The 14,883-nt window shown below is 42.1% G+C and overlaps 1 protein-coding gene across 7 annotated transcripts in view; it reads right to left on the bottom strand.

Moving 5' to 3' along the window:
- The window catches only part of MGA (MAX dimerization protein MGA), a 95,547-nt gene that overhangs the window by 6,549 nt on the left and 74,115 nt on the right, over positions 1–14,883 (bottom strand). For all 7 annotated transcript variants that reach the window (XM_073348691.2, XM_073348686.1, XM_078853333.1 and 4 more), the window contains 7 exons: positions 12,299–12,423; positions 10,956–11,007; positions 9,421–9,603; positions 7,279–7,390; positions 4,019–4,249; positions 3,348–3,527; positions 1,616–1,768 (listed from right to left, as the gene is read on the bottom strand). In XM_073348691.2, coding sequence (XP_073204792.1) covers positions 1,616–1,768; positions 3,348–3,527; positions 4,019–4,249; positions 7,279–7,390; positions 9,421–9,603; positions 10,956–11,007; positions 12,299–12,423 — 1,036 coding nt within the window. The remainder of the gene's footprint in view (positions 1–1,615; positions 1,769–3,347; positions 3,528–4,018; positions 4,250–7,278; positions 7,391–9,420; positions 9,604–10,955; positions 11,008–12,298; positions 12,424–14,883) is intronic.

Here is a 14,883-nt window from a genome sequence, read left to right on the forward strand (position 1 = left end):
TCTATGTAAAAGAATAAATGGACACAAATCAGACGTCAAGAATTATAAAATTTAAAAAACAGTCAGAGAACACTTCAATCTCTCTGATCACTCGATTACAGACTTAAAAGTTGCAATTCTTCAACAAAAAAAAACCTTCAAAAACAGACTCCAACGAGAGACTGCTGAATTGGAATTAATTTGTAAACTGGACACCATTAACCTAGGCCTGAATAAAGACTGGGAGTGGATGTGTCATTACACAAAGTAAAACTATTTCCCCATGTTTATTCCCCCCCGGCACTGTTCCTCACACGTTCTCGTTAACTGCTGGAAACGGCCCACCTTGATTATCACTACGAAAGGTTGTTCTCCCTCTCCCCGCCCCTCTCCTGCTGGTAATAGCTCACCTTACCTGATCACTCTCGTTACAGTGTGTATGGTAACACCCATTGTTTCCTGTTCTCTGTGTATATAAAATTCCTCTACTGTATTTTCCACTGCATGCATCCAATGAAGTGAGCTGTAGCTCATGAAAGCTTATGCTCAAATATATTTGTTAGTCTCTAAGGTGCCACAAGTATTCCTTTTCTTTTTGCGGACACAGACGAACACGGCTGCTACTCTGAAACCTACCAGTAGTAAGAATTCTGCAGACAAAATTCAGCCCTCAATTACACTTGTGTAACCCTGTATTTTCAGGCTATGTCCCTCAGTGCCACGTGTGCAATTCCTCCTGTTTTCAGTGGACTGACACAAGCAAAACTGATTGGAATATAGCAAACAATTCTTCTGGTGATACACAAGACAGAAAATCCTCACACAGTCTCTCTTAGCTGTGCTTGCTCTCCAGAAGCAGAAGTAAAAGCAATATGTTTATTCATTTGCCCTGAAGTCAGTAGATATAACTACTACAGAGCAGGCCTATGTAGAGTGCCACTTCTACATTAATTTTTAGAATAATGATTAGTTCATTCTAATTAATAGTGGAATTACTGCCATCATTCACTAAGCTAAGTTTACCAGCCTCTCCTTTTCCAGAGCTTCTTCAGTGAAGAGGAATTTTCTAAAGTGGGTTGGTGAAAGCCATGTAATGCTCACTGCCATCAAGAAATATTACTGTATTTGCACAATAATCTGCTGTACACTGCTACACTGGTAGCATCTGCTTTGGATTCCAAAACAGTTCCGAAACACGGCAGTCAGATTTTCCCCAGCCCTACATCTGAAACTGACCTTTTCCTTTCCTCCTTTGCTACATATGCCCTATTATATGGGTATCTCCAGTAAGATGGCGAGTGGTTGTCTCTTGGAGTTCTATGCACTGGATGACAGGAAGCTCTAATATAAACATCCACTATCTCTGCCTAGACCCCATGCACAATACTTCTGTCAAATGGTTCAGCTTTAATAGTGTCAGACATGAGACTTCCAAGATGGCTCAAACCTTAAGTGCTGCTGAATAGGAGGTCAAATAAATGCCCCTGCCCCCTGCACATAATTTTACTGAGAGCTACAAAACCGTGAAGGTGAGATGCAATGTTATTTACTATCCTGAAGAAAAGCTGAACCTAAATATTTGCAAAGAGAGCTTTCCATACCCCCAAACATAAGGATTTGTGATTGAAGAACTTACCTGAAGCAGGTTCTGCAGCTGTTCCTACAGCGGGGGGCACTGGGTTACTGGCAATGGTTGACAATGTAATGGGAATGGCTGAGTTAGTGAGGATGCCTTTCACTTGGACAGGAACTGTTGAGCCTGGTAGCTGAATCATCACGGATGCAATACCTTATTTGGGAAGAAGAGCAATTCTTTTTTAGATACCGCCTCAAAAACAGGAAATACAGCACTACAGCTCCATGCCGTATCTGATACTATACTACCATCTGAAAGCAGTCTATGAAATGGTTATCTGATTGTTCTATTTCTAATACAAATCAGCCCGATACTCTCCCTTCTACACAACATTTCAGATATTTTTCCTCTCTCTTTCATTTGGAAATACTAACATTCAACAACAGATTCTATTTACCTGATGATAAAACCATAAACAGCTCAATTGACTTGGTTAAGATTTTGGTTGTATAATCAAGTACAGTAACTCCCCGCCTAACGTTGTTTTGATCTTATGTCCCTGCTCAATTACAGAACATGCTCCATTTAAAGTTGTGCAATGTTTTGTTATAATGTAGTTTGGCGGTCTGCTTTGTCCACAGCTGGCAGCTCCCCTACGCTCCCCCACAGCACCTCCCGCCTGCTGGCAGATGCCGCGGATCAGCGCCTTCCCCCTCCTCCAGCCCGCAGCAATCAGCTGGTTTGTGGCATTCAGGAGGGAAGGGGAAGGAGCAGGAGCAAGGACTCGGTGCGCAGGCTCCTCCTCCCTCCGCTGCCTCTTGAACGCCACAAACCAACTGATTGCTACGGGCAGGAGGCAGGGGAGGGAAGCTGCGCACGGAGTCCTCGCTCCTCCCCGCTCCCTCCTGCCCCCTGAACGCCGCAAGTCAGCTGACTGCCGCAAGCAGGAGGGAGCACGGAGGAGTGAGGATGTGCTGCGCAGTCTCCCTCTCCCTCCCCTGCCTCCTGCCCGTGGCAATCAGCTGGCTTGCGGTGTTCAGGAGGCAGGGGAGGGAGGGGGAGCCTACGCGCCATGTCCTCGCTTCTCCCCACTCCCTCCTGAATGCCACAAGCCAGCTGATTGCCATGGGCAGGAGGCAGAGGAGGGAGGAGCGAGGACGCAATGTGCAGAGTGAAGGGTGGCGAAGAAGAGGCAGGTTAAGGGTGGGGGCTTGGGGCAAGGGGTGGAGCGGGCAGGCCGAGGGTTGAGCCCCCCCACCCCTGATGCTTGCAGAGTAGGGGAAGCTGCCACTGCTGCTGCACAACATGCTTCTCCTAGCTTACAGCACCTTCAGCCTCCTTGCCTGCCTCATTGTCTCCAGTGCCAGTGGGCTGTTCCTGTGTGGGGTAAGGCAGGGGCACCGCCCAACTATAGTATGTATGTACTGTATGGCAAAAAACAATTTCCCTGGAACCTAACCCCCCCCCCATTTACATTCATTCTTATGGGGAAACTGGATTTGTTTAACATCGTTTCACTTAAAGTCGCATTTTTCAGGAACATAACTACAACGTTAAGTGAGGAGTTACTGTAGCTCTGTTTTATGAAACACGTATATTTCCGTAAGAATCCACCACACTCTGTGAAGTTGTGAGAATACAGAAAGAATGATATAAAAGGACACTATTGGTGAGGCACACGCCTTCTTACAGGAAAAAATGTTATTTTTATAAACTGAAGTGCATAAATGAACAGAGATACAGATTCAATACCAGTTCTTACCTTCCAAAACCTGCTATCATGTGACCTTACCTGGCTGTGTTGTCACTGTGTTGCTGGCAACTTGAGGCTTTAGCTCAGCTTGCAGGAGTGTAGAAGGAACAGTGGCTACCTGTCCTGGCATCAGGGGGCTCTTCAGTGTAAGCACTTGCCCTTGTGGAGTCATCACTAGGCTGGCAGTAGTTAATGTAATAGGAGAGGATGTAGTCTCGACTGTATAAAAACACAAATATAAATCATAAACTGTAAGTGATATTTCTGACACTGCATGCCAAAAGGCCTTTAACCAATATAAACTTACTAGTGAACAGCAGTTCTCTTTTGGGTGAGTATCAATGTTGGTGTCCTCAGCCCACTTTGCTCCATTTGGACAATTTTCTTGGCTACAATCGGCTAGTAATTGGCAAACTCAGATTATCTTAATTCCCCCATGTGCAGACCTCAGACCCCACATAACCAATCACAGAAGTAGTTAATGTGATTTTTGTAAACTGCCAGACTCTCTTAGACTGTACCTTAGAACGTACAATATACATAACATACACAAACATTCTTGTTTTAATACTTCACCTTTACTTTGTATTAAATTAATAAATTTATAGCAAGATGGCTACACAAAGCAGGCTGCTATTTCCCACCCAAGAGATCCAATGATATATGTTTGATCTAGTTGCAAAGGGAAAAATATATCTTTCCCAGCCTACCGGCAGCCTGGCCTCCTTTCCTGGCGAGTATCAATGGCTTCCCCCGCCTGTTTGTCACAATCATTTGTTCCAACTCTTTGGAGGAAGTGGAGGATTCTTCTTGCTGTCTGCTGGGCTTGGTGGACACAAGTTCCTCTGGCTCAACTTGTTTCCTCTTCTTTTGTGCTTCTACTGCTTTCTGTTTGGCATAAATATATTCTAGCTTCTTCAGGACCACCTCTTCTGTCTTACCTGTAGAAAGGTTAACAGAGACAGAGAGTCAACATGTCCTCAGATTCTATTCGCTTGCAGGACTAAGAGTTGGAATGGAACCATGCAGACCCAGCAGGTTAGCCCCAATGCAAATATTTTGGTGGTGGTGGTGGGGGGAGGGTGCAGTAAACCCCCTTCAATCTCCAAAGAACAGTCTAGAGCAGAGGTGGGCAAACTACAGCCTGTGGGCCACATCCAGCCCGCGGGACTGTCCTGCCCAGCCCCTGAGCTCCCGGCTGTGGAGGCTAGCCCCCAGCCCCTCCCCTGCTGTTCCCCCTCCCCCACAGCCTCAGCACACCGCACTGCCAGTGTTCTGGCCCGCTGCTCCTCTCGGGCAGCGCAGCAGCATGGCTGGCTCTGGGCGGGCGGTGTGGCTGCAAGCTCCTGCTGCTCTGAGCAGCATGGTAAGGGGGCAGGGAGAGTGGGGGCTGGATAAGGGGCAGGGGGTCCTGGGGCAATCAGGGGACAGGGAGCAGTTGGATAGGCATAGGAGTCCCTGGGGCGCTGTCGGGAGAGGTGGGGGGTTGATAGGGGCAGGGGGTCCCGGGGCAATCAGGGGACAGGGAGCAGTTGGATAGGCATAAGGGTCCCTGGGGCGCTGTCGGGAGAGGTGGGGGGTTGATAGGGGTTGGAGCAGTCAGGGGACAGGGGGGGTTGGATAGGGGGTGGGGTCCCGGGGGGCAGGGGTATCAATAGGGGTTGAGGCAGTCAGGAAGCAGGGGCGGTTGGATGAGGCAGAGGTTTTGGAGGGGGGGGGTGTCAGGGAACAAGGGGGGTTGGATAGGCATGGGAGTCCCAGGGGGCCTGTTTGGGGGCGGAGGTGTAGACAGGGGTCAGTGCAGTCAGGGGACGGGGGGATTGGATGGGGGTGGACTCTTGGGGGGCAGTTCGGGGTGGGGATCTCAGGAGGGGGCGGTCAAGGGACGGGGAGCAGCAGGGGTTGGATGGGTCGGGAGTTCTGAGGGGGACAGGAAGTAGGAGGGGCAGACAGGGGGCAGGGCTAGGCTGTTTCAGGAGGCACAGCCTTCCCTACCCGGCCCTCCATACAGTTTCGCAATGCCGATGTGGTCCTCAGGCTAAAAAGTTTGCCCACCCCGGTCTAGAGCACACCACAGAAACAGGAAAATGAATCAGCATTTACCCAAAATTTCCTTTCTTCAAGGAGAAACATTAGATCTTAAAATTGGTCTTCAGCCTGTCTGCAGCTTTGATAGACAGAACTCAGACCTAACAACCAATGGCCCAGGGATATATGTCCCTCCCTGACGGACAGGTTGCCAGCTGAGAACTTTCACAGCTACAATGAAAACTGTGTTGTCCGTAACTATGAATACACTGACAGCTGGGCATGAGAACATTATTTTCTTAGCTATGAATGGGGATTCTTCATCTTACCCAAAGTTGTTCAGATCTGTTGATCTTACTATTCAAAGAAAGGAAAATTTTAGCGTAAGCTCATATAATTTTTAATATTACTCAGATCAGTAAGATCCACAGACTGTACAATGGGATTTTATCAACAGTGTGTAGGTACGGTGAGAATTTACCTAGAAATTTAGCTTAATACATGATCAAAACTGATATAACTATACCCAGAAAGACGAAGTGGGTGAGGTAATATCTTTTATTGGACAACTTCTGTTGGTGAGAAACACAAGTTTTTGAGCCACACAGAGCAGACCGACACAGCCACAACTACACTATATATAAAACTGTACACAGGCTGTTTCCCAAATCACAGAGGTACTATATAGTCAATACCATCCTTCCAACTACAGCAGCAAGGGAGGCTTACCTGCCAGCTCTGAGGCATATTATAAAGGACCAGGAGGCTGTCTTGCAGATTTCTTCTTAAGAACAGTATGTCTCCATCCAGAGGCATATACTGCATTTACGGAGTGTGACCAGAGTTCACTAAAAGACAAATTCTTTCCCTCATATGGCTCAAGTATATGCCACCTGATCCACCTAGACATGTAAGGTTCTGAAAAACGAACACTCTCTCTTCCCTGCTTACACCCAACAGATAGACTGCAAATACTGAGCTTGATTGCTTTAATGTTTTACGTTTGTCTAGATAAATTTTGTGTGCTAGGTGGACATCCCATACGCCACAGCTTTTCCATGAGGCACAATGGTTTGGGACAGAAGGACTTTAGTCCTATCACCCATAACTTATGAAATATGAAGTTGACTTTACACCGCCTAGATGAATATCAGGATCATCCTGAGAACCAATTTATCAGCATGGAATATGCAATACTTGTATTCTCCGGACCGTGCTAATTCCATATCCCAGCTGTTATCATAAAAACCAGTAGACAGTTGATAGTATACGGACAGAGCCTTTGGAAGGTTGAAAGGATGTCATGAAAGGAATTAGCAGCAGACTGATGTCTAAAGTTGAAGCCCTGTGTTGCAGTTGAGGATATAGGAGAAAGGCTCTTTGGACAAAACTCTATTTCTAGAGGAAGTGAAACATTCTTCTCTCTGGATATCCCAGTGCACTGGATACTAAGATCCTAAAGCTCTGCAGCAGGAAGGTATGTCCACACTTCCTTTACCCGAGGAGGTGAAACAAAAGTAGCAGGCTCTTCAGCAGGAAGGTTGTTTCCCTGAGCCAGTGATTGACAGGTCTTTCTGTCAATCTGTCAGGTCTTTGAGTTCTGTCCTCAAAGCTGCAGATGAGCTGAAGATCCACTGTAGAATCTTTGGCCCTTGCTGCTTGAAGAAATAAATACTTCCTTTTCTGTATTTATGACACTGTACCTTATATTATCAGAAATACACCCCAATCCCAAATCAGTCGTCTTCTTCCTTAGAATCTATGGGCAGATTCTCAAAGGTATTTAATGGGAGTTAGGCACCTATGTACCTTTGAGGAGCTGACCCTAAATCTCGTATCTGCACATTCTACCACCTCTGTGTATAACCACTAATGGCCACCCCACTTCCTCAAGTCCTTTTTTTCACTATTCCAACCACTATGTCCCCTTAAACCACCTCACCTGAAAGTGTGGATACTTTACGGATCAGAATGTCTTGTTTGCGAGTCAGTAAGTTCTTCTGCCCAATCAGTTTATCTGCCTGATCAGTCAACCCCTGGATTTCTTCGTAGGCCTAGAAGCATGTCAGAATACCAGTTTAGAGACCAAGCTAATGCAGAATAAGTAGTTCTCCTTTCCCAGTCAAAAAGGCATTTTGAAAGTCTCCCTACAGACATTTCCCATCATTATTTTAAGAAATCAGGAGACAGAAAAAAAGTTCAGTCACTGTGTTGTAATGTTTCTCTGAATGCAATTCAAATAGGATGAATGTTGGTTTCTTCCACTTCATCTTTACGCACATCTAGTTTCACATCTAGTCTAACCTGTATAACAAAAGCCACCGAACTGCCCCAAAATAATTCCTAGATCATGTATTTCAGAAAAACACCTTCTCTTGATTTAAAAATGGTCAGTGATGGAGAAACCATCATGATCCTTGGTAAATTGTTCCAGTGGTTAATTACTCTCGCTGTTAAAAATGTATACTATATTTCCAGTCTGAATTTGTCTTGCTTCACCTTCCAGTCATTGGATCATGATGGTTTCTCCATCTTTTCTCTGCTAGACTGAAGAACTCAATATTAAATATTTGTATCATGCAGGTACTTTACAGTGTAATCAAGTCACCACTTAACCTTTTCTCCTATAAATTAAATAGATTGCGCTTTCTTCAGTCTATCATTAGAAAGCACATTTTTCTAGTCCTTTAATCATTTTCATGGCTCCTCTCTGAACCCTGTCCACAGTTCAAGAAGGATGTTGAGAAATTGGACACCAGAACTGGACACACTATTCCAGCAGCACTTTCACCGGTTCCAAACACAGAAGTAAAATAACCCTGCTACCCTATTTCAGATTTCCCGTTTATGCATCCAAGGATTACATTAGCTCTTTTGGCCATAGCATCACACTGGGAGCTAATGTTCAGCAGATTATCCACCATGACTTCCAAATCTTTTCCAGTCACTGCTTCCCAGGATAGAGTTCCCCATCCTGTAAATCTGGCCTACATGCTTTGTTACTAGATGTATGCATTTACATTTAGCAGTATCATACTGCATATTGTTTGCTTGCACCCAGTTTGCCAAGCGATCCAGCTCACTCCGTATCAGTGACCTGTCCTTTTCATTATTTACCACTCCCCAATTTTTGCCTTACCTGCAATCCTCATCAGTGATGATTTTATGTTTTCCTCCAGATCATTAACAAAAATGTTAAACCACACGGGGCTAAGAACCCACCCCTGCACAACCCTCTTAGAAACACAGCCATTTGATGATGCATCCCTACTTATGATTACATTTTGATTCCTATCAGTTAGCCAACTTTTAATTCATTTAATGTGTGCCACGTTAATCTTACATCTTTCTCATTTTTTTTAAATCAAAATGTCATGTAGTACCAAATCAAATGCTTTACAGAAGTGCACGTATACTACAACAACAGTCTTACCTTTATCAACCAAACTTATAATCTCATAAAAAAAAAAAAATCAAGTTAGTTTGACAGGATCTATCTTCCATAAATCTATGTCTAAAAAGTTCAGTCACCGCGTTGTAATGTTTCTCTGAATGCAGTTGAAATAGGATGAATGTCGGTTTCTTCCTCTTCATCTTTATGCACATCTAGTTTCACATCTAGTCTAACCTGTATAACAAAAGCCACCGACACAGCCCTAGGAATGTAATGTACAGGTGAGCGTAATTATTTATGGCTCTTCATTATGTGCTGTTTGTTTCCTTTCGTTTACAGTTTTGCATCTAAATGCTATGCTGAAATAAAATATTTCACGAAGGGCTCTCTCTTCTTACATTAGGGAGATTTGTTTTCATTATATCTCAAAACTGTCTGGTTGTACAATTTAAAATTGCCAAGGCACACTAGCAGTTACTTTCCAGAGTTAAATTCACAACCTAAAATTTTGCTCTTGAATGAATCCATTTCTCCCCATTGTGAAATGACTACATTCAGGTGAACAGTATTTCTACACTCACCACTAAAATATTTTTCATATCACTACATTGTTTCTAAAAGACCTGATGTCAGTTTTCCCCACTTTAAAGGTATTTTTCTCCATATGAGCTTGGGCTGTAAAATGCCTACCTGTTTGAGGATGTAGCACTTGGAGACCTTGGGAAGGCTATGCAGTCCCAGAGCTCTTTTCAGCTTTTCAAAAAGATCCCTCATTTCATTGCGACGTCGGCGTTCATTTGCTGTGTGTGTTTGGCGGTAATGAGCAAAGGCCTCTGCCTCATTCTTCTGCTTTCTGTTCCAGAATTGGGGTTTCTGTTGGAAAAGAAACAAGGAGAAAAAATGCAAGCCTGATTTACAGAGTCATTAAGACACATTTCTACGCAAGTCACATCACTACTGGATAAAACTCTGCTGTTTAGCTACAAGGTCTTAATGAAATCTGAATATTCTTGAAAGCATAAAACACTACAGGATGTGTGGAATATAATGAAAGGGGGCCAGAATACCAGAGTCACCAGTGAAGGTGAAGGTCCAACAACCTTTCCACTCAAAGGCATTCGGAAGATAACAGCTTTTCATGTATGGATACATTATATATCTTCACATAAGACAGACACTGTGCAATACAAGGCTTGACTTTAATATTATATAAAAAAACACTTGTAACCTCCTCTCCCCAAAACCTAACCTTTGTCTAACCTTTCAAAAAACCAGTAAACCTTGAAAACCATCAAATCGAACAAAACATATTAATTTTCCTTGCAGTTAAGCCAATTTCTTTCATATTTAGGTGAGTGAATATGGAGGGATGGGGACAAGAAGGCACCTCAGATAAGACTGTGGGGGGAAGTTAATAAGCAAATTAAATTTAAGATACTAATTACTTCATTCTGTGATTAAAACTAAATTAAAAATGTATCACAAAGCAGTCTCTGATTAAGTCAGCTGCCACAAAGGCAGATATCCATCATGCTCAGGCATGAATTACTAATCTCTCCACTCTAGGCTGGTAGGTCTGTTATTTTATTGTTACTCTGACAGGTGCAGTATGTGTTCTATTACTTTACCCTGTGAAGCAGTACTGTACTCCTTACAGGCCTCTTCAAGCAATAGGAAGTTAGTCTAAATTTCTGAGGTCATTTTGAGTCTACGGAAAGACTCTTTTTGAGTTCAATGGTCTTTGGACCAAAAGATCTTTGGCAAAATTAAAGTGATCTCACAAAGTGTAGGCCATTTAAACTAAGCTATCATTTTCAGCAATCCAGTTTCCTTTTGACAAGCAGCAGTCGTGTTTATAAGTCCTATACTCCCTTCCTAGTCACAAAAAACATAATTCTCAATTTGATACATAATATGCATTTTCATTGCAAATTACACATGCCAGAAACAGAAAATGTAAGACATCTTAAGAGTTAATAAGACACAATGGCAGTGAAGGCAATTATTTCTTACTGTTCAAATTTAAGCCCTGATCCAAAGGCCATTGATGTCAATGGCAGTCTCTCTTTTAATATTAATGGGCTTTGGAATTAGGCTCCTTCCCAGTATTTAACCATAAATATATACAGAAGATAGGGAAACTCAACAAATGTTGTTTATGTATGAAAGTTTATCTTTAAAATGGAAATGTGATACTAAGAGGAAAAAGAAGAGTAAATATATACCTTTGTAGACTTGTCTGCCACCTTCTCATCCGAAGGATTATGAATACGGTGCCTGGAAGAGATGCAAGTTTTCCCCAACATTACTCTATTCTCATTAACTACATTCCCAACAGCCTTAGAATAATCCCTGTTTCTCCCTTGAAATGAATTTTCCTTGCAACTAGGTGGAGGTGGTATACTGCTGCCAGTGCTGCTAAAAGAGAGTGGGCTCCATCTTTAGACAAATCTGTTTCAAAACTGTAAAATTACCTTGTAGGGCAAAATGGCAAACTTATGCTTCTCTATGTGTCAACAAAGATAATAAAATCTGCTGATGTCTGCCAGTAGCAATCTCAGTAATGCACGGACTATAGAGCAAAAACAGTATTTCTGGTTTATTACTACTATCTTATGTCATAAAAATAGAGACCCTAAATCTTAAGATTTTTTTTAAACATTAGAAATATTCACATTTAGTAATACCATATCTTCATTTCCCCATTTTTACTAAAAGATTTTGACAATGTTTAGAGAATGGTCACATCACCGTCTGAGGCTGAAACATAAGCCGTATCTCTCTAAGGAGGAAAGGAAATGTTTTGAGATGTGCGATACCACCAATCAGGTTCTTCAAAGATCTTACCAAAATCCTTCAGCAAACAGAGGGAATTCAGGATCTGATATTCCTAATGTAGCAAACCAAAAGAAATAAAGGAAAACATCCGAGGCCACCTTTATACACCGTAAATGAGCTTTTTTTGGACTGTGCTTTGTATTTAAAAGTAACAGCAGCAACAAATAATGAACAAACCAAGGTGGATTTTAAAAGCAGATAAAAAACCGTTTGTTCACTAAGGTTCTGGTCTCCCAACAAAGTCAACAATGCCCTGCTCTGTTCTTTCTGTAGGAATGGAGCCTAAGACAACAAAATGCCACAGCCTGAAACTATCTGGCAATTCCTCAGCTACTGCAGCATATCTACTAGTGAAGCCAGAGGATCAGCAGAAAGGGGGCTGAAAAAAACAAACTAAAAATCTCAGACTTTTCTGCTTATTTTCAGTAACTAATTAGACAGACCACTGGCCCTGTTAAGATAAAGTGTTCATAAGACAGATCTCCCTAATGGCCGTATTGATTAAAATGAAAAACAAATAGAGAGAGGCCTCAATTCTTCAATCAGATCTGAATGGACCCCTGAGTCAGTCAATGCGGAGTCCCACTGCACTGCGGGATCTGACTGTAGGATTGGGGCCTCACTTTGTCTTACAATTTCTTAAAAGCTCTCATTTAACCAGTTCATTTTCATGCCAATTCATTGGTAAAACAGAACTTTAGTTCTCTTGGCTGGTACAAAAGATGCTTACTTCTGTTTTGAAGATCCGATACTGGAAGCTGTAGCCTTCAGACGGGCAATGTTAATCTTCTCTGAAAGCTCCTCCACGGTCTCAATGTCCACAGGCTCATCATTCTCACTGTACTCACAGTCATTCTGAAATAGTTAATTTTTTAAAAAGCAAGCATGAATTCCACATCTTAGCTCAGGCCAGACATTTTGTTTCACTCCAAACTCAAGATTGTTTCCTAATGTTATATTGCAATCTAAGTCACCAGCTGCATCTGCCAATAAACAGATATATTAAGCAGGTGATTTATGACAGACCCTTAACCATAAGGGTCCCATTTGGTGATTTCCCCCGCACTACTAACTCTTCACATTGGATTGGAGCTATCAGGAATACCTACTTCTGCCATTGACACTTTTATTGTGAATTACACAAAGCCTTTAAGAGGCAGAGTCCTCCAGCTTGCATTTTCAAATGGGCTATGATTACATTATCCTTAACACTAAAAGCATTATCCTTAACACTAAAAGCAACTCTCTGGACTTCTGCCACTGACTAACACTAATCTGATTCCAGTTAAAATGACACCATCAATTTGAAGATTGTTGGAAATACCAAGATTACTGTAACTGGCAGAGATTAGGGAGACTGTGTTCGTCTGTTTACTTTGTGAATTTAACAGCAGTTAATGCATAGCCAGTTTTACTCATTGATGATCCACTGCTCTTCTTTCTCATGCCACTAGCATGTTATCACCAATCTTGTACACTACTGCAGAAACAGCTTGTGCCCGTGGTCTTCTCCATGCCAGGCAAGAGGATGTTTAACCAGTGAAAGAGGCAGTAAAAATGAAACCAAATAGTTAGCAGGCAGGCACATTAAGAAAAGAAGGAGGGTAGGAACATGGGTAGGCTCCAACTATGTCTGGTACAGTTGCTCTTGGATGTACCATAGGACCCCCCAAAAAAGATATCAACACTGAAAAGAAAGAGACATAATAATTTTTTTTAAAACGACATACTATTTGAAAGGTGCTTTGTCAGAAAATTTGAATTTTTTGAAATTTGTCTATTTAAAAAATTCAAATTGCCAGTGTCCTTTTAAAATGTGCTAGGATGAAAATTAAAGGACACAGAAGTCTGCTGGTGCTGTCAGGCACAGAGAAGCTCACTACTGAAGGATTGTGGAAGTAAATGCATAGCAGAGTCACCCTTCACTCTCCAAGAAGAGACTGTGTTCATGTTATAGGTAAAAGTTCTCAAAGCACCTAAGTGTCTAAATTGCTTAAGTCCCACTGAAAAATCAATTAGGTTCACTTTAAAATATTTTCCTATAGCTGTTTTTAATAAGCACAATTCTCATGGATGATGCAATTTTAAAAAATACTCCCAAGAATATAGTCATCTCCAAATTTCCTCAGTGACCTTAAAAAAAAACCCCAAGACCACCAGCTGCAGAGATGAAAATCTTTGGCCCAATGGCTAAAGGGGCTGGAATAGTGAAGTTTGATGTGGCAGCCATGGAATTAGTGACATATAAAAACAAACAATTTGCAAAAAAAAAAGTCTTTATTTTTTGTATTTATGACCAATAGTCTACTTATACACTATAACACTCTTTCTCTTAATGGGATAAACTATAATCATGTCTCCATTCTAAACTTTATTTCACTCAAATACACTGAACCACCCCTATCTCGCTCTCTCTTCCTGCTCTTCTCTTCTGTCTCTTTCCTTCTGTCTCTCCTTTCCTTCTTTATGATGAGCTGCTTCGTCTCTTCTGTGAATTGTATACTTACCTGAAACCAATGCAGACATTTAATCACAAAAAATAGCAGTCCACAGATGGAATAAAAGAGGTAATGCGCACTTATTACAACAGAAAAGTGAGGTCTGTAATAACTAGTTCTCACTTTTTACTTCACCATCATAACTTGCTAATTATTATTCACTTATTACTCAGAATATGCAGAGCTATAAATCTGCTTTAAGAAATTCTTGCTACTGATAGGAAGGAAAGAAAATTAAAATGTTGTATTAAATCTCAAGATATTGGCAATTGGCCATGGATGAAGCTAAACTACGCATTAATCAGCAAACTTGAGATGCTGCAGCACAAAGCAACCACACCATCATTTATTAATTACACTACCCCTTGATGCTTGCAGTGCAGTACTTCCAATTGTCAATCATAGAATTTATGTCAGTGAAACCTCAGATTATATGGATTTAAAATGTGATTCAATTTATAAAAGGAAAAAAAAAATTTCTTAGCTGATAATTTCCCTTCTACTAGCAGCATCTCCCACAGTTCTGTGATGCATGGGTTTTGCCTCCTTTCTGCAAACACCGGAGGCTGTTCAGCACTATTTCTAGGCTATGGTACTTGGACATGCCCCCTCATGCAGTCCCACCACAAGTGTTGTCTCAAAGTTGAATAAGAAACTCCCAATGGGACATTACTGACCAAGGAGGATAGAACTGTAGGAGACATTGAGGGTAGAAAGGAAGGTATTAACAATTTTTCCCCCCTTCTGCAGCCCAGCTTCTCCCACAATTGTGAGACACATGGGAAGCACCAAGCAGTTAAACTACGGAGTAGGGAGG

The sequence above is a fragment of the Lepidochelys kempii genome, chromosome 6 (assembly GCF_965140285.1).
Source record: "Lepidochelys kempii isolate rLepKem1 chromosome 6, rLepKem1.hap1, whole genome shotgun sequence".
NCBI classification, from domain to species: Eukaryota; Metazoa; Chordata; order Testudines; family Cheloniidae; genus Lepidochelys; species Lepidochelys kempii.